General features: G+C 41.4%; 1 protein-coding gene across 1 annotated transcript; it reads left to right on the forward strand.

Moving 5' to 3' along the window:
• Window positions 1–481: 481 nt before the first annotated feature.
• ism2a (isthmin 2a) lies at window positions 482–26,412 on the forward strand (the record flags this gene model as incomplete). Its single annotated transcript, XM_083907785.1, has 6 exons — window positions 482–622; window positions 6,089–6,322; window positions 17,249–17,534; window positions 21,238–21,372; window positions 23,260–23,328; window positions 25,895–26,412. 6 exons carry the CDS (start codon window positions 482–484, stop codon window positions 26,410–26,412), a joined length of 1,383 nt encoding a protein of 460 aa, XP_083763911.1.

Raw genomic sequence — 26,412 nt, forward strand, 5'->3', positions numbered from 1 at the left:
CAGTCAATTTGTCTTGAATGTGCTATCAAGTGTGAAAATCCAAGACCGCGGAGGCAGGTTTATGTAAAATATTTTTCACCCTTTGTTGCGTCATCCATGCAGAGGGGAGGGTTTCAACACTGCCTCTGCCTGCAGAGTGAGGGGGCGACTCAGAGAGGGACTCGCCTTTCGTGTCACTCACTCACTGGGCTGGAATTTGCAACACAACACAACACTGACAAAAGAAACTTTCATCTACCTATCAATGAACATGGAATGAACACAGTGACAGAGGTCGGATGACGGGGATTATTGGATTATCCGAGCGTTGACGGAGCGAGCGACTGCGCGCAGAGCGCACGGAGACGACGCACATGCCGCGCTGTTGCGCTCCTATATCTGCTCCACTGAGATGGTTCGGACGCTGCTCCGTTTCAGCTGAAGGAAGGACGGATCTTGGAGCATCCTGTCGCTGTTGCTGCGTGAAGATCTGTTCAGAGTCATGGTGTTGGTGGTGGCGAGGATTCAGCGAGGGGAGGTTGTGTGGCACCTGTGGCTGCTTGTGGTCACTGTGGTCAGCGGGTTTCCCACCGACCTCCAGAGGAGTCCGGTCACAGACATCAGTTCAGCGTCTCCCACTGAGGTAAAAAAAATTCTGTCCTCCACACGAACACACTTTCAAATGTCTTTGAATTATTTCTGGACTAAAAACTCAACCATTTGACAAACAGGGAAACATTTCCTGACCGTCCTTGGGCAGTTACTGCGCTTATGCAAATCTGTTTTATATGTCATCTTTAGCATTTTGGACTGACATGATGAACAATCAGTGTCAGTCTTTTATTTTTCTCATGATGTGGGACAAATACAGGTTTACCAATGACAGTGCTTAGAGTTGCTTTCTATTTAGTTTAAGTTGGTTCAAAGAAACTCAGAGTCCTGCTACTGTACATGTGAAAGATGGAGGTCACACTAAATGTGTGACGCTTTAGCCTGTAGAAGTTATTTTGTTTTAATACTGCATTTCCTGCATTGTCTTTCCTGTATCTACTTTAGTTTGAGAAATCCTAAAACAAATTACTTTTGCACTGTACTGTTTATTGAACTAATGTTGTAGTAATGCATATGATTTAACAGTACATAATATATATAGAGGCTATTAGTTTAATGTTTCCCAGTTGTTAACAGTCAGATTGTTCATTTGTGACATGGCCACATTTAGGGCAGCAAATAACGATTATTTTCATAACCCATTTATCTTTCAATCTTTTTCTTTTCCAGAAAATATTCACATTTAAGTAAGTGATAGTGAAAAATCTTTTTTAATAATGAAAAAATAGTTGTTGAATTTAGTAATTGATTAATTGTTGAATCGACACAATTCAGTGCAAACATAATACTCGCCTATATTACACTAATTATTGCTAAAGAAAAATGTGATTTACTGTCAGCACCAGATCCACATGTAATATATCAGAACCAGAGCCAGCTGTATGCATTTTGGTGCCATATGTGATATTGGGATGTTTTTGCCTCCTCTTCATAATAATAAATAATAGTAAATAGTAAACAAAGCAATAAGTATAGAAAATGGTAAAATAAACAAAACACTGTTCTTTACACCTATTACACCTATTAGTGGGTATTCAGTGCACAACATTTCTCCACCAAAGCTGGGGTGCTATCTGCTGAGAGAGAAGAGACAGGATTCTCCCGCATGTACTGTAGACTTGCATCTCCAAGATGTTGTTGCTACTGCAGCTGCCATATGATAATGGTAGGCAATTTTACATGCATCCTCTGCTGGATTCCAAGCCCACGTTTTAACAAAATAATAAATAATTTCCAAAAGTAATTGGCAGCCCAATAGTAATTTGATTTTGCACCGGCTCCCCTTCCTGATGCATCTCTCACATTTATCCAGTATCAATTTTAGAGATGTTCCGATACCATTCTTTCCCTCCCAATACCGATTCCGATACTTGTGCTGTGGGTATCGGCCGATACCGAGTACCGATACCAATGTGTTATAATTTCCATTCTTTTCTTTTTAAAAAAAAGAAATCATACTACACCTGCATGACTGTAATATGATTATCATTATGGTGAGGCCTGGCTCACATTAAACCCTTTTAAAAACATGAATGAATACAGCCAATGGAAGCCATTATTTTTTAAATTGAACAGTATAAAACACTAGTGCAACAGCAACTTAATTAAATAAATCTAGAAATAAATATCTTTGATAAAACACAACTTAAAGTAGACATATTGTAGCCTATTTCTCCAAGTCAATCTAGTTCCCTGGTGTCCTAATGAACATGTCTGTGACATGCTTTGGTCAAAATACCTTAAGGATGAAGCACCACATCAGTTCAATCAACCTGCCAAAACAGCCCTGTTCAGAACGCTCGCTTTTGAGTGCTGCAACTGAGGCTTAAGTTGGTCATATTTGATTAAGTTGCTGGTGTTAAAATATGCAACACTCGTGCCACCCCTCGGAGTTTGCTTCTTTGCACATGTTGCATGTCGCAGTCTTACTGAGTGTTAAAATACTGCCAAACAGCCGACATGATGTGCTAACGTTAGCTCCTTAGCTAACGTCAGCTGATCAATTCTTCTTCATGCCTCTAAAACAGCAGCTGGCAGTGGCAGCACAGCGCAACTGTTTTAAGAGCGACGAAGAAGAACTGTGTCGGAGGCCTTTCCAATACTGGTACATAACTCTAATCAATTTAAAGTGCCCAGTTTACAATGAGCCATGGGGATAGGGTACCTTGCTCAGAGGTACCACAGCCTTTGACCTGGCAGGCCCATAGGCTGTCACCTCACCATCATTCCATTGAAATAATTTATATCCGGGAACAACACTGCTGTTTGAGGTTGGCAATGCTTTTAAAATGCTTTTGCTTTTGTGTGTGTGCATAAATGTTGATGCAGGTCTCCCCTTGCTCTTCCATTACTCTGTGTTTTTATTAAAAATGAGCACTCAGGTTCATGTTGCTTACATTGAGCCTTGAAGCCTGACTTGGTCCAGGATTGTTGAAACATAAACTGTGTGTTTTATGCGCGAGACACGTTCATTGGAAAAATAACATGGCACACGAAGGAAGAGGTTCCAACTGCTCTAACAAAATAGACGTCGCCCTCACCCTCTCCCCAGGAGCACTGGAGCTGATGCCTAATTTTACAGTGGGTGTCAAATTCTTCAGCTAGCTCAAATTTAAGTGTGGTGCTTAATTGTTGAATAGTCTGGGCAGAATGAAGAGCTCTCAAATGTCCTGCACACCAACTGAGTTAAAATTACAGTATACATTAGGGGTCACTAAATGGCGGAACCCAGTCTGGATCCAGACCCTGATGCCTCCCTATCTGGACCTGGGCCTATTACCATAAATAATAGAATTTTTTAAATTGAACAGTTTTTCTGCTATTTAAGGCCCTAGACGTCCAGGGAATGCAGAGCATTACATGTACTGTAAATTATGACATTCAGCCAATCATACGATTGAATTGGGGCCTCTAGATGTAAGATGTAATGCACTTCTTAGCTTGTTTCAGGTCAGCATGCTTACAGCAGCTACACTGAGTGAACTGTGCTGATTTTATTGGGATTAGAGGTCTTAATATGTTGCACATGCCACAAATCCAACATTTACTGTTTCAAATCAATACATTTTACTGTGTCAGTTCCCATTTGTTTTTATTATCATTATAAGTATTATCAGGGTAAGGGAATATAAGACTGTTATTATTAATGTAGCACTTTTACCATCATTTTATGTGATCAAAAGACTCCAAATGCTTTCTGAAATTATACAGTTGTGCTCATAGGTTTACATACCCTGGTGGAATTTATGATTTCTTAACCATTTTTCAGAGAATATGAATGACAACACAAATACTTTTCTTTCACTCATGGTAAGTGGTTGGCTGAAGCCATTTATTGTCAAACTGTGTTTATTCTTTTTAAATAATAATCACAACACAATCACCCAAATGACCCTGATCAAAAGTTTACATACCCCAGTTCTTGAAGTCTTTTGTCTTAGTTGTGAATGAGGCTCTTTATCTTCTCAGATGGTAAAGCTGCCCATTCTTCCTGGCAAAAAGCCTCCAGTTCCTGTAAATTATTGAGCTGTCTTGCATGAACTACACGTTTGAGATCACCCCAGAGTGGTTCAATGATATTGAGGTCAGGAGACTGAGATGTTCACTCCAGAACCTTCACTTTATTTTGCTGTAGCCAATGACAGGTCGACTTGGCCTTGTGTTCTGGATCATTGTCGTGTTGGAATGTCCAAGTAAGTTCCATGCACAGCTTCCGGGCTGATGATTGCAAATTTTCCTCCAGTATTTTTTATCCAACTTCTTAACTAGAAAAACACTCAGAGAGCGCAAGACCTCCGCCAAGGCAGCTCAGTGCCTACAAAATAGCGACAATTGGTATTGATATTGATCAATACCAGCGTAATAATATCGATACTTCAGTTCCTGTCCAGTCTGCGCTGCTGCAGAGGCGACCTGTCTGTCTGTTTCTTCTCAAAGTGTTGCTACTTTGAGTGCCGCTGCTGCTGTCACAGCCAGGCAGGCACACTCTGCTCCTCCTCCGTCCTCTTTTGCTTTACTGTCACTTTAAGGCCACATCATACTTCTCTGACTGCGTAACAACGGAGACACCTCGAGCCTTCATACTTCTGCGTCCTGGTGACGGATACGCGCTGCTTTTTCCCGCACGATCAGTAGGGGTCGCTACACAAGGTTGTTGTGCTTTTGGCTACAGTGAGCAATGGCGTCCGAGAGAGAAAGAGAGAGAAAGACTTGTTGTTGAAACAGTGGCTGTTTCTCACTTTTCTGTGTCACGGAACGCAGTTTTAAGATCATTTGAGGCGAGAAATTGACCATTTAGAGTCTAAACATGTGCTGTGTGTGTTAAGATATGACATATTTATAGTTTGGCAGCGACGTTGTCGGCGGTGATCAGCTTCGCCTCTGTGGACGCTCGGTGCGCACTGTGAGCCGGCACAGAGCAGCTTCGCTCGGAATGTCCTGAGGACCAATCGCAGCTCTTGCCGTCTCCATTGTCCCTTGATGGAGTAACGGACACTTAAAAAATACTTTGTGCAGTCGGAGACGACGCAGAGGCTCTATGTCAGACCCTGCGTCGACGCAGAGGACTCTGCGTAACCTACGCAGAGCACTTCACGCAGGAGTATAAATTGGGCTTTACCCAGGTACCCAGGTGCTGTGTGGCTTCATTATGAAGTCACAAATGAATCAACAGCATGGTGTGTAGTTATTAAAACGCCTGTAAAATACAGTGGCAATACAACTAATTTATACAAACACATGAAAAACCAAACAACAGATCAGTGATTGTTCCACACATAGTCGGCTGCACTGCACATCCACAGCTCGTCTGTGTATGTGCGCTACACACTCACGCAGCGCTTCTCTGTGTTTGTGTCTGACTCTCTGCCCGCAGTAAATACTATTAGATGAATCTCACTCATGGGGCAGAATTGTACCGAATTTTCTTTACGTAAAGTATTTAGGTGTGTCGTTTGTCTTTTTTTTTTTTTAAGAAATAAGGTTGCTGGGGGTCTGTAACAAACGGACATTATTTCCCTTCCTTTCCTCTGGCCTGGTTCACTCTACGTTTCTGTTATTATCTGTAATGAATAAAACACCTTCTCTGTTTTTTGAACTTTTGGATGGTAAAAAGTTCACTAGATGTTAAAAATTTGGACAGGACAACACTTTTGCTCGTCATTCATTGCAGATCCAAGGCAGAGCAAAAGTCCTTTTATTCACTCACATCCCTCTACCCTCTGACATTTTTATCTAAATACAGTATGTACCAGTGACGTTCACTGGTACATACTGTGAACTAGAGCTGGGAATCAAACCCCCAAACTTCCATTTGAAAGGTTCAGAGGACCTCTTGTATCTACTGATCCACAGCTGCTCTTACATGACAGCATGTGTGTATACAACTCACACAGGGTTTGCAACCTCATTCAGGTGCTTTTCTTTGGAGCAATATTTCTCGTAATTGCAATCCATTTAAGTTCTCTCCCAATATCCCATTGTCCTTATCCCCTCTCAGGTGATAGCACTGCGTGGCCATGGCAACAACAATCCAACTCTCCAGCAGCTGCAGCAGGAGAACCTGCTCCAGACTCTACCATCCAGTCCATCCTCCCTCAGGTCCAGACACCGCTGGTCCCAGCACCTCCCCCTTCCTGAGCCTAAGGAAGAGCCTGAGCCTTTCATCCTGGACCTGAGGAACTTCCCAGAACTGGCCAATGCAGACATGGATTCACAGAACCCTAACATCCAGGTAAGCAATATGGGGAGAGTCTGCAGTTTCCGGTAATCACTGTATAAAGAAGGTAAGATCACTGCTCCTTTAGCGTGTAGAGTTTAGCTCATCCCTGTACATGTTTTCTAGATTAAGAAACGGCTCACAGGTGGTGCCTTCCATTACTTTCTCTTCAGTTTCTGTCCTCCACACCATAATCACTCCATACATCCTATCTCTCTGTACAGCTGCTTTGAGTGATGACAGCTTCTTAAGTTACCATCTACTGGACCCCTAACAGTGAAGGTGCTCCAGCTCTTCCATGAACCTCACATGGTTTCAGAAAGTCTAAATATAAAACATATGACAGCAAAAAGTAAAAGGTCAAATGATCTTTTCTAATTTATGACTGTGAGGCCTCAAGAATAAAGGTGTATGTATAAAAAGTGTGCACACCCCTGGTGCGCCCCCAGCACTGGGAACCAGCTTGAGATATGGACGCTTGCTGTAACTGAAAACATGGCTGCCAGGGTGGACAGTATTTGGCATGAGCTGCATTAATAACGTCTTGATTTATTCATCCATTGCTTCTTGTTGTTCCTTTCCATCTCTGTGTTGATAAAGTGGTTTGATTTTAGCCACTTAACCAAAGGCCATTCTTAACTGGAAACTGAAGTTTGTAAACTGCTCATTCTCCCACATGAAAGTCCATAGAGAAACTCATTATTTTAAGCTCACAGTGACATTGCTGCTGGTCTATTGCTACCTCTTTTAGTAAGTTTTGTGTCACTTCAAATGCACAAGTGACAAAATATAAAGTTTGAACTAACTGATGCAGCAGGCGATCAACAACTCCTATGGATTTCGGTGCAGACAGTAAAGGGTACAATGCAGCATAAACTTAAGTTTCCTCTTGGAAAAGGCTATCCAATGGTGCGCTAAAGCAAGAAACATTTTTCTAAGAACCATTTACTTAACCCAACCCTGTAAAACCCAAAAATAGAAAAAATAGAAAATAGTGGTAAAAAAGTTAACCAGATGTGTCAGATGCTTCAAAGGATGCTTCATTGTCAGAACAAATATACAGAACATTAGGGTTAATTTACAGTGTGGATTGCTTACAAAGCATGATAACAGTAAATATCATAAATAATAATCATACAGTCACATTTTTATGAATCATTAGGCTAATAAGAAAACTGAGAGTACATGCTGGACAGCTAAAAGTGATGTTCTAATTTTACAACAGTGGGTCGTACGGGGTTAAACAAGGTGCCATATGTAAGAATTTGGCCAAAAACAGTTACTACATTCAAATTCAAAATACTGAGGTCTTTTAGGTTTAATTTTCTGACGTTACTGGCAACGCATGGTTGCTTGGTAGGTGAGACTTTACTGACTGCAATGATTGGTAGAAGGCCGTAGATGGCGCCACATGCCAAAATATGATTTCATAACATAAACATGATTTGCAGTCTGTAAAATATTTTTTTTAATGCAAATATTTTGGTTGTACTGTTGTTGTTGGTGAGTTCAGTTTGTTATATGAACATTATTCCTGAGTCTCTGTGACATATTAGGAGGATTTTATAGCCAGTTGCTTTAGATTGATTACATAATGCACCTTTAATTAGTCACTCAAGTTTATATGTTATCTGTTATGTTCTAATAATGTGGGTCACACTGTGATACATGGGGTTTGCTGTATGTTGCTGGATAGTGGGGAGTGTGAGTATTATGGGATGTATACATGTTGGATCGGTGACAGAAAACATATGTGGCCAGCCATGGCAAAACTGGTCACAAGTCTACAGAGCGAAATTTTTAGTTATTTCTAAGCTTTCCAACAATGTCTAACACATGTAAATCGGATATTTTTTGAAGAAGATATGGCCATTTGAATGAATGAAATTCAAACATTTGAATATTTTCATATGTAGAACCTTCTCTTCTTGTTTGGGGGATGTTTATATAGATATTGTTATACAATATAAAATGTGAACTGTTTTAAACTGTCAGGCATCGTAGTAGATTTTTTTCTGATTTAGTGGTTAGCACTCTTGCCTTTGCAGCAAGAAGACCCGGGTTCCTGGGTTCGAGCCCCGTTTGGTACAACTTCGGAACAAGGGCCTTTCTCCGGTTTTCTTCCTCCCACAGTCCAAAAACATGCGATATGGGGATTAGGTGAATTGGTCACTGTAAATTGACCGTAGGTGTGAGAGTATGAGTGAATGGTTGTTTGTCTCTATATGTGGCCCTGCGATGGACAGGCGAACTGTCCAGGGTGTACCCCCCGCCGATCACCCTATGTCAGCTGAGATAGGCATGCAGCCCATTTTTGTTCAAGTGCCTCCTTATTGTGCATCTTGAAACAGCCACACCATATTTTTCTGTATTTCACCTGAAGTTATTTGTGAGTTTTTCTTTGCACCTAGAACAATTTTCTTGGCAGTTGTGGCTGACATTTTAGTTGGTCTACCTCACTGTGGTTTGGTTTAAACAGAACCCCTTATTTTCCACTTCTTAATTAAAGTTTGAACACTGCTGATGGGCATTCTTAATTCCTTTGATATTTCTTATATCCCTTTCCGAATGATGGTTACCTTTAATAGCCATTCAAACCCGTTTGTGTCAAATTGTGTGCATGTTATCAGTCAAAATCACCCGGGTATGCAAACTTTTGATCAGGATCATTTGGGTAGTTTGTGTTGTCATTATGATTTAAAAAGAGTGAACACAGTTGTTTGACAATAAATTGCTTCAGCCAACCACTAACCATGAGTGAAAGAAAAAACTTTTATGTTTTCATTCATGACAAATGGCCAAGAAATCATGAATTCTGTCAGGGTATGTAAACGTATGAGCACAATTGTACATCAGAAACGACTGGCCATCCCGGAAGAGTTGAAGTCGTTTGCTCGGGTGAAAGACGAGACACACAGAGGGGGCTCCGCACCGTCATCCCAAGCACTTTGCTTGCACGTGTCCTGTCAATGGCACATGAGGGTCACCTGGCAATCCTGAAACTCAAGCAGCGGTGCCGTGAGCTGGTGAGGTGGCTCTATATCGACCACGATATAGAGCATCTGGTCTAGGTGTGCTCAGCATGCCTCCTCAGTGGGAACCTCTGATCCAGACAAAATGTGTGTGCGTGTCAATTTAATTTAATTTTTTTATTATTATTTTTTTATTATTATTATTTTTTTGTAATTAACTTTTTTTATTGATTCCACATATCCATATTCATCATTTTACATATACAGTTTTCCAACAGTATAAAACATTTCTATACTTCTCCACCAGGAACCAGAGACATAGGTAGACGTACATTCTCAAAGAAAAAAGAATCTCCTCTTCACTCCTGTCCTTGTTTTCACACCTCTCTTACATTGTCCCTTTTCTCCTGTTGGAGGGTAAACATAATAAACATATGAACAAAATACAGGTTTGTAGCCTGAACCAAGGGGATCAGTAATCTACCATACACAGTGCCCTTACTGCACAAAGTCTGCTCTCAATGGAGACACAAATTTAACCCAGTTTTCCCAGTAGTTTTTAAAAGTCTGTTTTTAGTCTAGTTGAGAAAGTCAGCTTCTCCATTCTATCAATACTGAGCATTACCTCTACCCAATCCTCCATTTTTGGTGCATCAGTTTTTAGCCGTTTCCTGGTGATGGCTTTTTTAGCTGCCACCAGCATTATTCTAAACATGTATTCTTGTCCTGACCTTGTAATCTCCTGGTTCTCCATTCCCAAATATAATACTTGAAATGTAGGTGGAATTTTCACTTTCAGAATTTCTTCCATACTCTTCTGTAACACCTGCCAATAAGGTAGAATACCGGGGCATCCCCAAAAAATATGGAAATGATTGGCCTTATTCTCTCCACAAAGTCTCCAACATCTTGTATCTCGAAATGTCTGTTGTGCTGGTGTAATAAAGTATCTTACAATGTTCTTCCAGCCATACTCCCTCCATGAGAGGGAGCATGTTGTTTTCCACTGTCCTTCATTTACCATCACCCATTCCTCCTCTGATAACATCCTCCCTGCCTCTTTTCCCCACTTTTCTTTTATATATGCTGTATTATTGTATTAATCTTTCGATTTCTTTATATCATTTTGCGATTAATTTCTTGCCCTGTTCTGAATCATAAGCTGAGATGAATAATTTCATAATTCCAGACTCTAGCTCATCCAAACTAAACTTTTTAATACTTTGCTCCATATAATGCCGCATTTGTAAATATCTGTATAAATCTTGATTGTTTAATCTATATTGATTTTTTAGATCCTGAAAGCTTTTGATGGCCTTCTTTTTAAAAAGCTCCCAAAATATTTTTGGTCCCACTTCCCATCTACTGAATCTACTATCTATTGTGTTTGGTGTGAAGTCTGAATCATGAGCTCAAACCATATATTTAAGGATAACCCCAGCCGAGAATTTAACTCCTCTTGAAGATGTTTCCTCAATTTCTTTTTGTTTAATATTGCTTGTATTGGAACCTGTGCGTTTGATGTGAGACATTCAAACTGTGCTGCCTGGTAATAGCTCTTAAGACAGGGTAGGGCTAGCCCCCCTTTATCTCCAGGCAGTTGAAGAGTTTTAAATCTTATTCGGGGTCTTGTCCCCCGCCAAATGTATCTCGAAATGAGTTTGTCCCATTCTGTAAAATCTTTGTCTGTTACTTCTACTGGTAGGGTTTGGAATACATATAGTAACCTTGGACTGAAGAGGGGGCCCGTTTCTCACCTTAATGCTTTTTAGTATACAGTCCAAGTGTGGAAAAGGCTGCTCAGTGCTCCTTTTGAGATCACGTCCATCACATCTTGTCTTGGTTCCTCCTAAAGGCTCTTAGTTTCTGTTTAAATCCTGGATCTATCTCCCTTGGTGTTTGGCTCTTCTCTGCTCGGCTGACTTGCCAGGTAAGGCGCTTGATCCTCTCCAGGCCGCTCTCCGTAGGTTTCACCACCGTCACCTGAAGCCCTTTCCTCACCATGTCGGTAGTCGCCTCTTCAGCCGTGTTGTAAACGCGGATCTCTCCCTCGTGGAACACCCTTAGTTTCGCTGGAAATGGTGTTTGGAATCGTATCTTCTTCTCTCTCAAAACTTTTTTTGCCTCTGTATATTCTTTGCGTTTTTTCAGTACTTCCGGAGCGTAATCGTAGTCGAGAAACACCTTTCTCCCCTCATACTCAAAACCTTTTTTCTGCCACGCAATCTTTATGATCTCTTCTTTGTTTCTGAAGCTCATGAATCTCACCACTATGGATCTCTGTGGGGAATCCGGGGGGGGGGACGAGACGCTAGAGCCCGCTGAGCTCTCTCAATCCGAAGGTGAAGAGATGGTGGCAGCTACAACTTTTCCCGTAGAAGCGTTTCAATGAAATCAATCATAGACCTGGCGTTGTCCTCCGCTCCCTCCTTCACCCCATGAATCCTGATGTTTTCCCTCCTCGACCGTCCCTCCTGATCCACCAACCTGTTTTCAAACTGTTTTTGTAGCTCCAGGAGTTCAAGCGTGGCGACCTCAATGTGCTGCAGACGCTCCTCGGCTTCCACTATCCGCGTTTCAGCGTTGTCTATCCTGTTATTTGCTTCACTGAGCTCTTCCTTAATTTCCTTGAGAGTGTCCGTGTTCTCACGACGGAAATCACGTAATTCTCGCAGTATAGTCTCCAAATTTGCCATTTCTTGAGTGGACTGTTCCACTTCTTCTCCACTGTTCGGGCGCGTCTCCCTCGGTCATGGAGCCGCCGCTTGCTCGTTATCCTCTCCCGTTAGCTCTGATGCTAACATACATAGTTCGTCGTCTCCGTCGGCGTTTAACTCGGGTTTCTTCGATTTTCTGCCCAATTTTCCTCTCGTCATTCTCTTTGCCCTCTCTGTTCGATATTTGTCAAGTACTATATCTGCCTACTGAAACTTGTCCAGAGCGTCCCAAAATTAAAGTCGGGGAGCACACTCTTTACGCTGCTGCCATGTTGGAGGTGCACCGGAAGTCTGTGCGTGTCAATTTTGTACAAAACAATATCAACTCGAGTAGCTCGAGTGTGTCGCTGGCTTGTCTTTATAAACAGTTGCAGTTGGAAACATAAGCAGCTTGGGTTTTGTCCATACCTGTGTGTACGTGTGCCTGCACCTATGTATGTGAGAATAGAACACGGAGATATTCAGAATTGAGTATCACTTCACTTCATCTTTCCATCTCGCTAAATTTTTCATCCACCTTATCAGTCCCTTCCTCCATCACACAATGGCCTTCTTTCATAAACGGGGGGAGCACTTTAATCTGATCTTAAATAAACAGCAATGTCATCATCATCTCCCTTATGTTTGACAGCTTGTACCAACATGCCAATTGTTTTGCACAGCATTCTTTTATCTGATATAATACTAATCCGTTTTATTTTATACATAGAATCAACAACTTAAAAAACTGTTTTCATACACCCAAACTGTGTTTTTTAAGTGGATAGTCGTACATTTTCTTGCTGCCCTCTGTGCTCATATGGAGCCAAAGTAGGATCAAAAATGGCATAAGAGCTCAAGTGGCTCATCTCACACAACCAAGGTAACGCCCTCTGGTAGGAAACAACTCTGTTGATTAGCTACCTTATGCTAACTTGACACTTGTCCCTCAAGGCAAGTTAATCAGGAAGTTGAAGATGTCAGGATACAGTCAGGAAAACTGTCCTAACCAGTTGTTTCTAAACTCACAAAATGCAGGACAGGATCAGATATATTCACTGTAAAGTTTTGCAATATGTTGGTCGATCTCTGTGCTTTTAATGTGACAGTGAACTCTGTGACAGGTTAAATGGCAACATGGCGGTTCACAGACACCAAGTCACATGACATCAGGAGCTCTGTAGAGTTTAAATACTATATATATATATATAATACTACTTAGAGATGAAGTGTTTTAACTCCTCTGGTCCGTCAAATTCAGTCGTTAATAGACAGCGTAATGATTTTGATTCTAATTATAACGAATAAAACATTTAAAATAAGCAGTGACGCAAGTTAGCAATGATGGTCAACTATAAGTGCAACACCAGAAAGTGATGTATACCATAAATAAAATCTTTATTTATACATTCAGTCTTTTACAGTTTAAATGCACCAATATCTCTCCACACATAGTCAGACTACAATTATTTTTAGGGTAAATTTGTTTTAGTCATTTTGTCCCTCCACAAAATTCATCCATTATCTACCTCTTTGTCCTCACTGACATAAAAACTCTGATTCTCTGAAACTACTGATTCTGAGGACTCTGGGTCGGCCACCCTGATCTTGCAAGGCTTGTTTTCCGCAAACAGGCAGTGGGGTAGTGGAGACAGCCCCCAATCTCCCTGCAACAAGACATTTAATCATCACAGTCACTCCAGCTGATAATTAAGGGTAAAAATCGTAGGGCTGGGCAATATGGTTGAAAAGCATATCACAATATAACAAGTTCATATTGATTGATGTTTTTGGCTTTGTGATATGCCACTGCCTCGGTTATGTATTTGTAAGTTTTCGTTTTTTTGTTGAAGAGTACGTCAACAGTGACAGGGCAGTCTGCATATTTACAACATGTAACAGCAGATGATATCGATGGTCGTGCCGTACAACGTGTGTAATCCACGCAAAGGGTGTGAGCGATGAAGATGGTAGAATAAGTGGTCAGACTTAAAGTAATCTACCATACTAGTGTCCTTTTTTATTGACAATCTCAGCACTCATTCTCGCCTCCTCATTCAGCGCTCACACGCTGTTGTTGTGAGTGAGACATGAGAGAGAGGATGGCAGAACCAAACATGATTGTTCAGTTATTGGCTGTTTGACTGCCACTCACAAGCTCTGGCCACTCTACAGATTGCAAGCATGGTTGCTACTTGGTTACAAAGGCTGGATTGAGTTTTTTCATGCAACCAAACCTGCTTAGTTTATTTTTCTTACACTTTTCACTGTTTGTTTTTGTAATGATGTTGAGTGACTTTATCGAACATTTTTTCTATTGATGTGGCAGCAGTGTAGATTGTCATATATATTGCTATCATATTATTGCCCAGCCCTAAAAAACCGTGCTTCATTTTTTCACATGTCTTGTGCTTATATGCTTCCATAACGCTCCTGTCTCAACCCTCACCTTCATTTAGAGGCTGCAGTCAAACAGGAACCCCTATAACCACGGCAAAGCAGCCTGCTTAGGGATCATGTTGATTACAATCATTGCATGCAGGCAAATACAGTTGTTATTCTGAGATCTGGGTAGAGCTTAGTGACACTGCCTGAAAAGATTAAAAAGGATGTAGTTAAAACTGTAGTGCATAACTATTGAATAAAATCAAATGCATTTCACATTTGAACTGTCAAACTCGGATGACTGAAATGAGTTGACACAATGCTAATTAAGTCTAACAGCTTCTCACAACTCTGTATTTCTCAGTATAGCAATGTTTAGATCTTGTCTTTCCCAGTGACATTTCTGATAAATGGGTGGTTGGAGATTGGTCTGTAGTTCTCTAAGACTGATGGATTAAGACAATCTTTTAAGCAGTGGTGTTCCTGTGGAGGTTGGGTGCAGAGGGTTTGCCGGACAGTCTCTGTGTTGAGCCTATACTGCACTCTGCATAACAGGAGAGAGAAGGAGGAGGGCCATCCACAACAACACAGAAGCAACAGAGAAAGCCTCTAGGTGGCTCTGGATCAAGAGGGCGGATCCGTGGTCAAGTGCTGCTAGGGCACAAGTTGAGGCCTGATCATCTCGAGTTCGAAAGACCCAAAATCCCCAATGACCTCAGGTACATCACTGATGTGGCCTAGCTACGCATCAGAAGATGTTTCACTATAACAATGGTGTGATAGAAATATGATGGAAATCATTTCCTTTTTATCAACCAAGGACGTAGCCTTTGAAATACCAATGACCTCATTGGTATGTCAAAGGCTATGTTCTTACCATTACGTTCTTTCATTGTCTGTCACTTTATCCTCCAGAGCTAATCCCAGCTGACAATCCCCGGGTGAAAGGCGAGATACACATTGGATAGGCCGCCAGTCCATTGCAGTGCAAACATGTAGAAATGAACAATAATTTACTCTCACATTCACACCTATGGTCAATTTAGTGTGAATGATGGCGGCTCGTGAGGTCGCAGCGGCCCCTTTCGGCCCCTTCAGGGGTATGAAAGTTTTGGAAGTTTTGTCGAGCCCAGACGTTCAGCTGGCGAAAGTTACAACCGAGAGACTTTACTAAACATCAAGGTAAAGAACGCTGCAAGAATCGAGGCGCTTGGTTGCGATTTTGACACATTACGCCAGCACGGAATATTATCGGAGACTACGCCAGCAGCCACCCGAGAGAGGAGGAAGTGTAATCGGTGCGAGTGTAAACAAAAGAGGGGTAAGCGAGCCGGAATCCATGCTAGGCTAAAATCTAACCCCTTCAGACCAGCAGTACCGTCGCTCCTTCTCTCCAATATCCGCTCCCTCGACAACAAGCTGGATGAGCTACGTCTACTGAGAGAAACCAACAGAGAGTGGAGAGACTGCTGTGTGTTTGCTTTCACGGAGACATGGCAACAGAACACCCCAGCCACGGCCATTCAGCTGGAGGGGACGACATTGTTCCGGGCCGACAGAGAGGCAGCGAGCTCCGGTAAGAGTCGAGGTGGGGGCTTATGCATCTACATCAACAAAGACTGGTGTGTTAATGCCACGTTGGCCACAAAACACTGCTCTCCGCTGGCGGAGTTCCTCATTGTGAAATGTCGGCCATTCTACCTGCCGAGGGAATTCACTAACGTGATCATAGCAGTTGTTTACATAGCTCTGGGCGCAAATGCTAAAGCTAACGCTAACGAGGCACTCGGGGAGCTACACGACGCCATCAGTGAGCTTTTGACCAAACACCCAGACAGCTTTGTTGTGGTCGCAGGGGATTTTAACCACACAAGTTTAAGTAAAGAAGGTGCTCCCAAAGTTCAAGCAAAGTGTGGACTTTAAAACCAGAGGAGAGAACATTTTGGACTTGGTGTATACAAATACCCCAGATGCATACAAGGCCACACCACGCCCTCACCTTGGCCGTTCTGACCACCTTTCTGTGATGCTGGTGCCCACCTACAAACCCCTACTGAAGCGCAGCAGACCAGTGAAAATACAAACCAGGACTTGGCCAGAGGGTGCAGTACGTGCAGTTTGCACGTACGGACTGGGGGGTATTCAAGACAGGAGCCTCCCAGGGAGTCCAGATTGACATTCATGAGTATGCTGAGGCGGTAACCGGCTACTTCGCTAAGTGCACAGAGGATGTTACTGTACTGAAGACTTTCACTGCACGTGGCAACCACAAACCATGGATGACTTCAGAGGTGCGCTCGCTACTGACAGCCCGTGATGCAGCCTTCAGGACGTGGGACAAGACTGCTCTCCGTTCAGCTAGGTCTGCGCTCTCCAAAGGGATCAAGGCAGTGAAACATACCTACGCTGAAGAAATCCAGGGTCACCTCTGTGAAACAGGGAACACCAGACGCATGTGGCAGGGGGTCCAAGCACTGACAGATTACAAGTCCAAGCAGGCGGTCGACGACGACGACGCTTCTCTACCAGACAGGCTCAACAACTTCTTTGCACGTTTCGACGGGACGGTGCTGCTTAGGTGTAAATGTGTATTTAAATATTTAAATCTTTAGATCCCTGTGAAACGCTCTCTCTTTTTGTTGCACTACTGTTGTATGTACAGTTAAAGTTATCTGTGAAATCGAATCAAATCGAACAGAGCTTTTCATTCACAGTTGAATATACATAGTCTAGCTGTGAATGATAAGACTCAATTTGGAAGTGTGACTGGCATACCCAGAGCAGAAATGAAGTGTGTTTAAATGAGAATTGAAATCATTGTTTTCATTCAGAACACCTCTGTGTCTTACATACTTACCCAGTGCTCAATATGTTTGTGTTTCTTCCAGGTGACCATCGAAGTGGTCGACGATGGTCAGACTGAGGTGGAGATGGACCTGGCTAAGGAGGGTCAGCGTAATGACTGGTCAGTGTCATCGTCAGAGTGGGCCAACAGCCACAAGAAATTGTTCTGGCCACTGTTCTGGGAGTACCCGGAGCAGTCGGAGAACGGGCTTGGCAGAGCCAGTTTGGAGGAGCAGTCAGAGGACTACAACTATGACCCAGATAAGCTCATGCTCGGGGTTGATAGTGGAGGGCACTGGAACAAAGACTGGCATACCAAGGATAACTATGGTAAGAATGCTCAAAGAAAGCAACAATAATCCACTGAAACACTATTATTCTGTTTTTTTGTTTTTTTTTACCCTTGAGGGCTTTACAATTAAAGTTATACAGGGCAATATTTTGGATTTTCGACTTAAGCTGCCTACAGTTGCCGAGTATAATTGCACTGTCGTAAATACCACTCAGACACTGCAACACGCCTTCTCCACTGGATGTTCTTCCCTAAACCAAACCAAAGCACTGTATTAACCAGGCAGATGGTCGGCTCTGATGACCGACTTTTAGCATGTAATTGTCCTTTCTTTCTCTCACCCCTTTCTGTCCCCCACCTCTCCTCTGTCCTCCATCTTTCCTTTCAGCCCAAGTGGTCGAGGCAGATCACTGCAGATCTTTGAGTTCAGAGATGTCTTCGTGTTAAAAGGAGTTTTTTCTCTCCACTAATGCCTAGTGCTTGCTCATTGTGTGAACTGTTGGGTTGCTCTGCTCTCGAATATGTGGTCAATGTACAGTGCCTTGAGATAATGTATGTTGTGATTCAGCGATGTACAAGTAAAATTTAATTCAAAACTTGCCGACCGTCTTGAAGCACATGTCGCCAACGACGTCAAAGTTAACGCTTGTTCTATTGCTCGGGCAGACTCTGTTTCTTGGCTTCTTTTGAAAGTATCCTCTTTGGTTTTTGTTAGCACCGCCGTGATTTCTGTCAAAGGCATCCTTGTTTACACTTGAACCGTGGTCCATCCTGGATCAGCGTCTGAAGAGACAGCCAAAGTGTGAACAATACTGATGTTGTGGAAACAATACAGCGATCGTCACATTCATCACATTAACAGTAACTATAACAGTAAAATAATTACGATTAATTTTTTTTAAAGGTATATGTTGCCCTTTTATTACTTTTACTTATTTACACCCTCATTCATGTAGCACATCTATCATACATCATTCACATTCACAACCAGCACAGCCACCAGGGGTAGAGGCACCAGGAATTGAACTGACCCACCATACCTACTCATCTATAGCTGCCCGTCTGGACAGTGTTACAAATATCTAGATTACAGTAAGCAATAATTCATATTAAACTCACACTTTATGAATATATATATGTATATATATATACATATATATTAGGGCTGTCAAAAGATTAAAATTTTTAATCAGATTAATCACAGGGTAGCTGTGGATTAATCACGATTAATTACCATTCGTAAATATGCCAAAAAAATTCTAATTTTCTCTTTATATTGTTGTAGGAACGGAGAGATAAATAAAGTATGTGAAAATATAAATGTAAAGAACAATGAAATACTGTAAATAACTTGTAAAAACCTATACAAACTTAGTAAATAATTAACATTACATTGTTAAAAAAAAACACATTATAAGACAATATAAATAAATAGAAAAAATAAAATGCTGTAAATAACTTTAAAAAAAACTATCCATTGCTCTGTAAATAACTCACATTATAAACAAAATAAAGTATAGAAGTTAAATAGTTTTCTTACTAAACCCACAGCAGGAAATTCCTCATCAGCACTTTGAAGCACTGCTTCTGCTAGTTAGCGTTAGCATCAGCTAGCATTCTGACGCTAATGTTAGCTGCTGTCTGTGTCCCCGTTAGTTAGACAGTGACTGTTAATGTTATAATTATATCATTATCTGCACCAGTAGCGCCACTTACAACTGTCTTTCTTTTTTTTTCTTCATCCTCTGCTTTTCTTCCTCTTCTAACTTCCTGATTGATAACTCCTCCTCATTTTCCTTCAGCTTCACACAGGTTAACGTGAGGAGACGTGGGGCCCCTTTAGGGAGGTTTCCTACTGAGATGTCATTGCAAATCAACCCTTGTTGTTTAAGGGAGACGGGGATGCATCTGCTCACTGATGCATTTAGGCTCCGAGTGTCGGGAGACCCCCTATCGGCTCGGGGCCCCAAGCAGTTGCCCGCCACCTTGCCTGTTCATAAACTGCACGTCTACCCGTAGCGCGATGAAAGTGAGAAAGTGCGTTAATGCGTTAAAAAAATGAACGCGTTAATTCCACAAATTAATCATCCTGCGTTAACGCGTTAATTTTGACAGCCCTGATATATATATATATATATACTATTAAACTATTAAAGGGACAATGTGTAGTATTTATGGGTTTATATAACCCAAAATCCACTTTTTTATACATATGATGTGCTCCTGCATTGTCTAGTCGCTGTATAATAGTTGTTGTTTCATTTTCGTAGTGTTTCAAAAAGTCATGTTAAAATAACATGGTCGCGGGCCGCGGTTGCATAGCCACTGTTAGCAGCGAGACGCCATGTTTCTACCGGAGCCTGTAAGGACAAACGCGAGAGAACAAATCAAGCGTCTCTTTACTTGTAGCGGAAGTCCCGCCTCCACTCTCTCCACTTCGTCTGCTACGGCCGTGGTAGCTCGCCCTCTCCCTCACCTCACGAACCTCATCTGCTGACACGGAGAAAGACAACGAGGACGACATTTGACCAGCTGCGGATACCGTAGCACTCAGGGAAGGGAGGGGGTGAGCAGAGCAGCAGTTCTTTGTTGTAAATTTCAGCCTCTCCTCTAGATGGCACTATAAACTACTTACTTCACCTTTAAATGTATTGTCTATATATGAATTTTGTTTTTTATTTTTATTTTTGGCTTTTCCCTCTCGAGTGGTTTTTAGTGTCCAGTGGGGTACTGCTGCAATAAAGGTAATAACAGATGCATCAGATGAGCTGATCTCTTTAGTTAACTGCTCAAAGGGGGCGAGAAGAGAGAGAATGTTCTCTGGTGTGAAGTGAATGTCGCAGGGAGTTCATAATCTGCGCGCTATGAAGCCAAGTTGGTGAAGAGAGGAGGACAAAATTCACTGACCACCACTGCAGTGTTTATATTTTTTGTAAAGTTAGATGCTGTATAAACATATAGTGATAGGTAATTGTTTTCATGTGCATACTGATACAGCTGGCAAGATTGAGCTCTTGCCAGCTTGAGATCAAACATATTTTATTTAATCAGTTGGAAAAGATGACGGCGATGACAATTGAAATCTCCAAATGACTCGTTTCACTCTCAAACACCAGCTGGTTGTGCTTCTTGTCTGATCATTAGTGTGATTATGACTTTGCTCAAAACTATGCAACTTAGTGGCAGTGTTATATTAACCTCTGTGTGGAAAAATATTTTGAGGGAAACAGCTCCAGATTTGAGTCTTAGCTAAAATTACTGGCATGCATTTCTCCAGCACTTCAGAATAGTATAGGTAAATGGTATCACTGACTCTTCAGTGTTGAGTTTTTGAGTGTTTTATTGCAGCAATTAATTTAACGTGCTGTTAAAGCATTCAGCTACAGCATTGAGCTGGAGTTGTTCATACAATGCTGGCACTTTATACAGTTAACCCTCTGAAGGTAAAAAGTGAGTTATCCCCGAACTTCTCCCCCTTTCCATCTCTTACCCCCTGAAAGTGTTGTTTAAATACAGAGGCCCATGTCTCAGAGGTCCCGCACTGTCGTTATCCAGCTCATTTCAGCCACATCTTGATTGCATAACATGCATTCACCAGCTGGGCGAGGAATTCACAAGGCTAACTTCAAAGCCAACTCTTAATATATTACTCCTTGGTTTTGTTTTTCTCCCCTCTGTGCTGTCTCTCCTCGAACCATCTCGCTCTCTATCTCTCCCTCTCTCCACGTCTGTATTTTTCAGAGTACGAGGAGGACTGGAGCCACTGGGCTCCCTGCAGTGTTACCTGTGGACACGGCACCCAGAAACGCACCCGCTCCTGTGGCTATGCGTGCACTGCCACTGAGTCACGCACTTGTGACCTGGAGAACTGCGCTGGTATGAGGCAGAAACTGTGATATGGAAAAGACTATATAATATAATATAGAACAACCACTTAGCAATTTTAATTTAGGTACTTTAGTCTACAGGGTTCCCATGGGTCCTTATTCTGTTAGATACATATTTCTAATATCAATCAAATAAAATACATATAAGTGGCTCTGTGGTGTAGTGTGGATGGATCAGTCGGTTACTGAATGAGGTGATGATGTGCTAACTCTCAGCTAGTTGCTAAATCATTAACATCACAGTCAATACGCATACAATACCAGGCCATGTGATTGCATTCCCCCGTAATGCAAAATAACCCAGAGTGACACTGGTTTGGAGTTAATAACACTGCTATAATATAGTTACTGGAATTTACTGAGGTACAACAATAATAACATAATAGGTACTGCATCCACATAATGTTCTCAAACGCACAGTGGATTATTAAAAGATGTTTTAGTCCCTGCATGTTACTTTGAATGAACACTCACGTAACATAGATTAATGACATTAATGAAAACTCACCCCATAAGAAGATTTAAGGTTAATAAGAGGTTCGGGGTGCTGACGTCACGTCATCATCTCAGTAACTACTGTGTCTGTTTGCCTCAAGGTATCCAGTTATTCGCATGTCCTGCTCTCTTTCGGCCACTAAATAATCCATCCAATAATCTAACGTTTATGCTATCACGTTAGCATAAAGATCACTAGCGCTAACGAGTCCACTCACATAGCAGAAGTGAGATCTGTGTCTGCCTACGTCTTTGTTAAGAAGTACAGCCACGATTTAGTTCTTCTGCATTTTTTCCTTGTCCATCTTAATTCAATGGTGAACACGCACAGCTACATATATACATATATATATATATATATATATGCAAACATCAGTGACGTGCAATGAGGTTCATGCCTGGGAAGGCACTGGTCGGATGCACAAATATATGAACCCAAAATTTAAGCTTATATTTCAAATTTGTCTTTGATTGAAAATTGTGTATGGTCTTACCGTTATATGTATATATATTGTAAGTCCATGCACCTAATCTATGGAGGAAATGTTGTTCCTTTATTATTCAATCAAATAGAATAGATTTGAAACCAAAAATGAGATTTGAGACCAAAAAAATGTTTGTAATTAAAAACACACAACCATTTTGCTTGCAAATTAGTCCTCTTTGCTTGCGAGTTACAAAGCAGCAGCTCGAGGGAGAAGTGGGTGTGATGCAGAAGACGACCAACTAATACAACCAATAAAAACTCTTCTACCATCCACCAGCGTAGGCCCCTCAAGTGCTGTTGAATTCGCAACCAAAACTTTCGAAGTTGCAAACAAAGAGGACTGATTTGCAAGCAAAGGTTTTTTAACTTGAAAGCAAAGAGGACTGATTTATAAGCAAAATGGCCGATGTTTTTACTTACAAAAATTACAGTAGTTTTGATTGAATTTGAAGAAATATGTTCTCTCTTATTTTTTGTCAATTGAAACCTGTTCTGTTTTGATCTCAAAACTTTTTTTTTTATTGCCACTTACTCTTTTTTGCGCTCAAATCTTGTTTTTGGTTTCAAAACTATTCTATTTTATTGAATAATAAAGGAACAAAATTCTCTCCATACTAATCATTCTCCAAGGATATCATGGTGCGATTTGTAAGGGGGGATGGGGAGATTCCCCCCCCCCTCTGGTTTTCCTATCTCCATCAAAGCTAAATTAATTTAATCTCCAGTGGGGACAAGGACTTCCCCCCTTTGACAGGGATGAATGCAATTTAACTGATGGTACATAAACTCTTACAATCTAACGATCTGCAAACAGGGTAAATCAGAGCAAATCAGTGCGTGTGTGTGTGCAGTAATCTCTGTCAATACTACTTCTTTCTCTCTCACCTCATGTAGACACAGTGATATCAGTGACTGTGCTGACACCCATCCAGAACAATGGCAGCACTGATTTCCTGGACACAAGTAAGTTTGGCTTTGTGTATTCAACTGTCTACTGTATACTGAGCTGTTAATTTATTATTCATTGCGAATCCTGGTTGCATTTGTATGTCTCACTTCCTTCCTTTTTATTGCACAAACAAAACTTTCCCAAAACAATCTTTTTCTTAGTCGCTTTGTGATGGCATTATTTAAAACCTTTTAGGAGCAACAAGGAAACATATTGTTTTGGCAAAGGCCTGTTTTCTGTGGATATGGCCTTACTTGTGTATATGAAAACTCTGAGATTTACTCTGGGACCAGTTTTCAAACAATGGTTCCATGTAGATAAGTGCTCATATACACTTAAAAAAAACTTCAGAAGATTCTCCTGAACATGTTTTCGTGTGTATGCTCCCTGTGCAGAAATTTACTGTAGAACTCAAATACAGTGAAGGCCTTTTAATTTGTCTTCCTAGCACTCTGTTTTACTTTTAAGTTTTAGAACAAGTCTGTGTGTTTCAAATAACACTCTCGCTTTAAACAGGCAGTCTTTTTTTAATCAAAAGAACAGAAAAGGGGGGAGGATTATGAGCCATAAGATGCATCGAGCATGAAAACCGTTGCATTCCAGAGCAGCTGCTGATTCAAGCCTTCTCTTCCTCCTACATGTCATTTAGTTCCTATTCAGTATGTATGTACATGCTGAGATGAAAATAATTTTTTGCACTTTATTCTCAAGAGTGAGGTCTAGAGAACGCCTAGACATCTCTTTACTAATACCTCTGTAATTCCACTCTGCTTCATTTCAGCTCATGTACACATTTTTTAAGCTCCTACTGCATATTTTAAAGGTGCTATTTGGTATAAAATGCTATATTTTTTTAGACGAGAGAAAAAAATCCTTCAGTTATGCTGTGTTCCATGTACATTTACTCTGACACAGTGGCATCTACAGTGAAACTTAGATCTGCAGAGCTTGTAACTGCAGAGATTTACTCTATTTAGTTTGGGCATGTCATTTTCGAGCAGGGACTCCAAAAAGAGGGTCAGGGAAGAAGTGGTTAAGGGGTGGTCTCAGACTGGTTGATTTGGTGTGCACCAAAGGACCAAGATTACATTCACACCTAAACAAACAAACCGAACAACAGCATTTGGTGCGCAACAAATGCTGTAGGTGTGAAAGCATCCTGAATGATGTACCTCCACTTTACCAAAATAACCCAGAATGTCTTTGGTTTGTAATGTTTTTACTATCTTATGGGGGCTGTAAATGTGTAACTCCTGGCATGAGATTATCAGCAGACTGATAGAAGTATCAGTTCTAGTGACCACAAAGTACCTACTTCAATATGATTGGATGTTGGACATTGAAGTTTGCCCAAAGCCATGCAACTGGTGAAGCATGAAATGAAGCAGCTAGTACATGAGTAACCTTTGCTGGACAAATATACCAGCCATGAGAGACAGGCTCAGATCATCGTCATGTGTGTGTGTAGGGGACATTTTTGTCATTCTATTTTGCCAATGCAATGTTTCCCCAAGGATTGTTTTGAACAACAGTTTTGTTTTGCCAGTGTCCATGAGGATGTCAAAACAGCGTCTACAGTATGTCATTCATCCTTGCATCCATCCCATTGATTCAGTCCATTCAAAAATATAGGGGTTTCTCCTATGGGTCATGCCCACCCCTCTACAGACTTCTAGTCTTCTTCAGAGTCACAAACACACTGCAAACCACCAACATGGTGGAGCAGAAGCTTAACATGCATCAGGGGAAAGCATTAACTGTGTTAAAGCTTTTAGATCTTTCACCTCAGTCTGAATTTTTAGGTTACTGATTAATCGTGAGCATGAAAAAGGTTGACTTGTCAAGTCGAGTGCAAAAAGAAAGTCTTCTTCTTTCTGCCTTAATGCTAATGTGAAATAAGATACTCCACTGACACAATGGCCCATGTTATACGGTGATATATTACATAAAGTGTAGATATTTGGCAGTTGGATATTATTTGTTTATATCCAGATTATAGTCAATTACCAAACGTTTCTGTGTTCCTCCATTTAGTCAGAGAAAGAGTCCTCTTGTGAACATAGTAAGAACATGTTTTTTCATAGTCAAGATCTCCGAGTGACTGTCCATAATTTATTTTTATTTTACTTTTTTTTATCGTATTGCTTTTTATCCATATGGAATTTTGGAGGCCTGAAACACAATTTTTGCAAATGGGTGAAAGAGTGAGAAAGCCATATGATACTTTGTTGAAAATTCAAATGTTCTAGAAGCCTATATGCACAGGTGTTAGTACAGAAACACCTGTGCATATAGGCTTCTAGAACATTTGAATTTTTTGACATTCCCACAAGCATTTTGTGCCAGTTATGTGAGATTCCTGTGACCATTTTAAACTCATAAATGCAATGATGAATACTAATGGGTTTCTACCTACATATGCGTTCTATTTTCATGTATTATTTTTTTATTTATAAATGTTAAAATAATCCAGTTAGTTAATCTAAATGTTGCATGATGCATTTTATTATCATTTCTATGGTGGAGACGAACAGAAGAGCCTAATCTTTGACACCACCCACCCCCACCCCAACCCTGCAGGTGTAGACAGCTGCGAGAAGTGGTTAAGTTGCAAGAATGACTTCCTCCAGAGGTACCTGAACCAGGTGCTCACGGAGCTGCCCAGCTGCCCCTGCTTCTACCCCACTGAGGTTGTTTACAGCGCCGTGAACATCCCAGACCACAAACTTCACAAGACCTATCGCTGGAGGGACGCAAGTGGACCCAAGGAACGCCTGGACATCTACCAACCATCTGCCAGATTCTGCATTCGCTCAATGCTGTCGTCCAATAGCACAACGTTAGCAGCGCAGCACTGCTGCTACGATGATCAGATGAGACTGATAACACGAGGAAAAGGAGCAGGAGCACCAAATTTAATCAGTACTGAGTTTTCGCCAGAGTTGCATTACAAGGTTGACATACTGCCTTGGATCCTGTGTAAAGGGGACTGGAGTCGATTTCACTCGGCGAGGCCGCCCGATAACGGGCGAGAGTGTGCAGATAACCCCCCAGAACAAGTGTTTCAGATAGAACTCAAAGACGCCAGGGAGTACTGA

This window comes from Microchirus variegatus, assembly GCF_963457635.1.
Source record: "Microchirus variegatus genome assembly, chromosome: 21".
NCBI lineage: Eukaryota > Metazoa > Chordata > Actinopteri > Pleuronectiformes > Soleidae > Microchirus > Microchirus variegatus.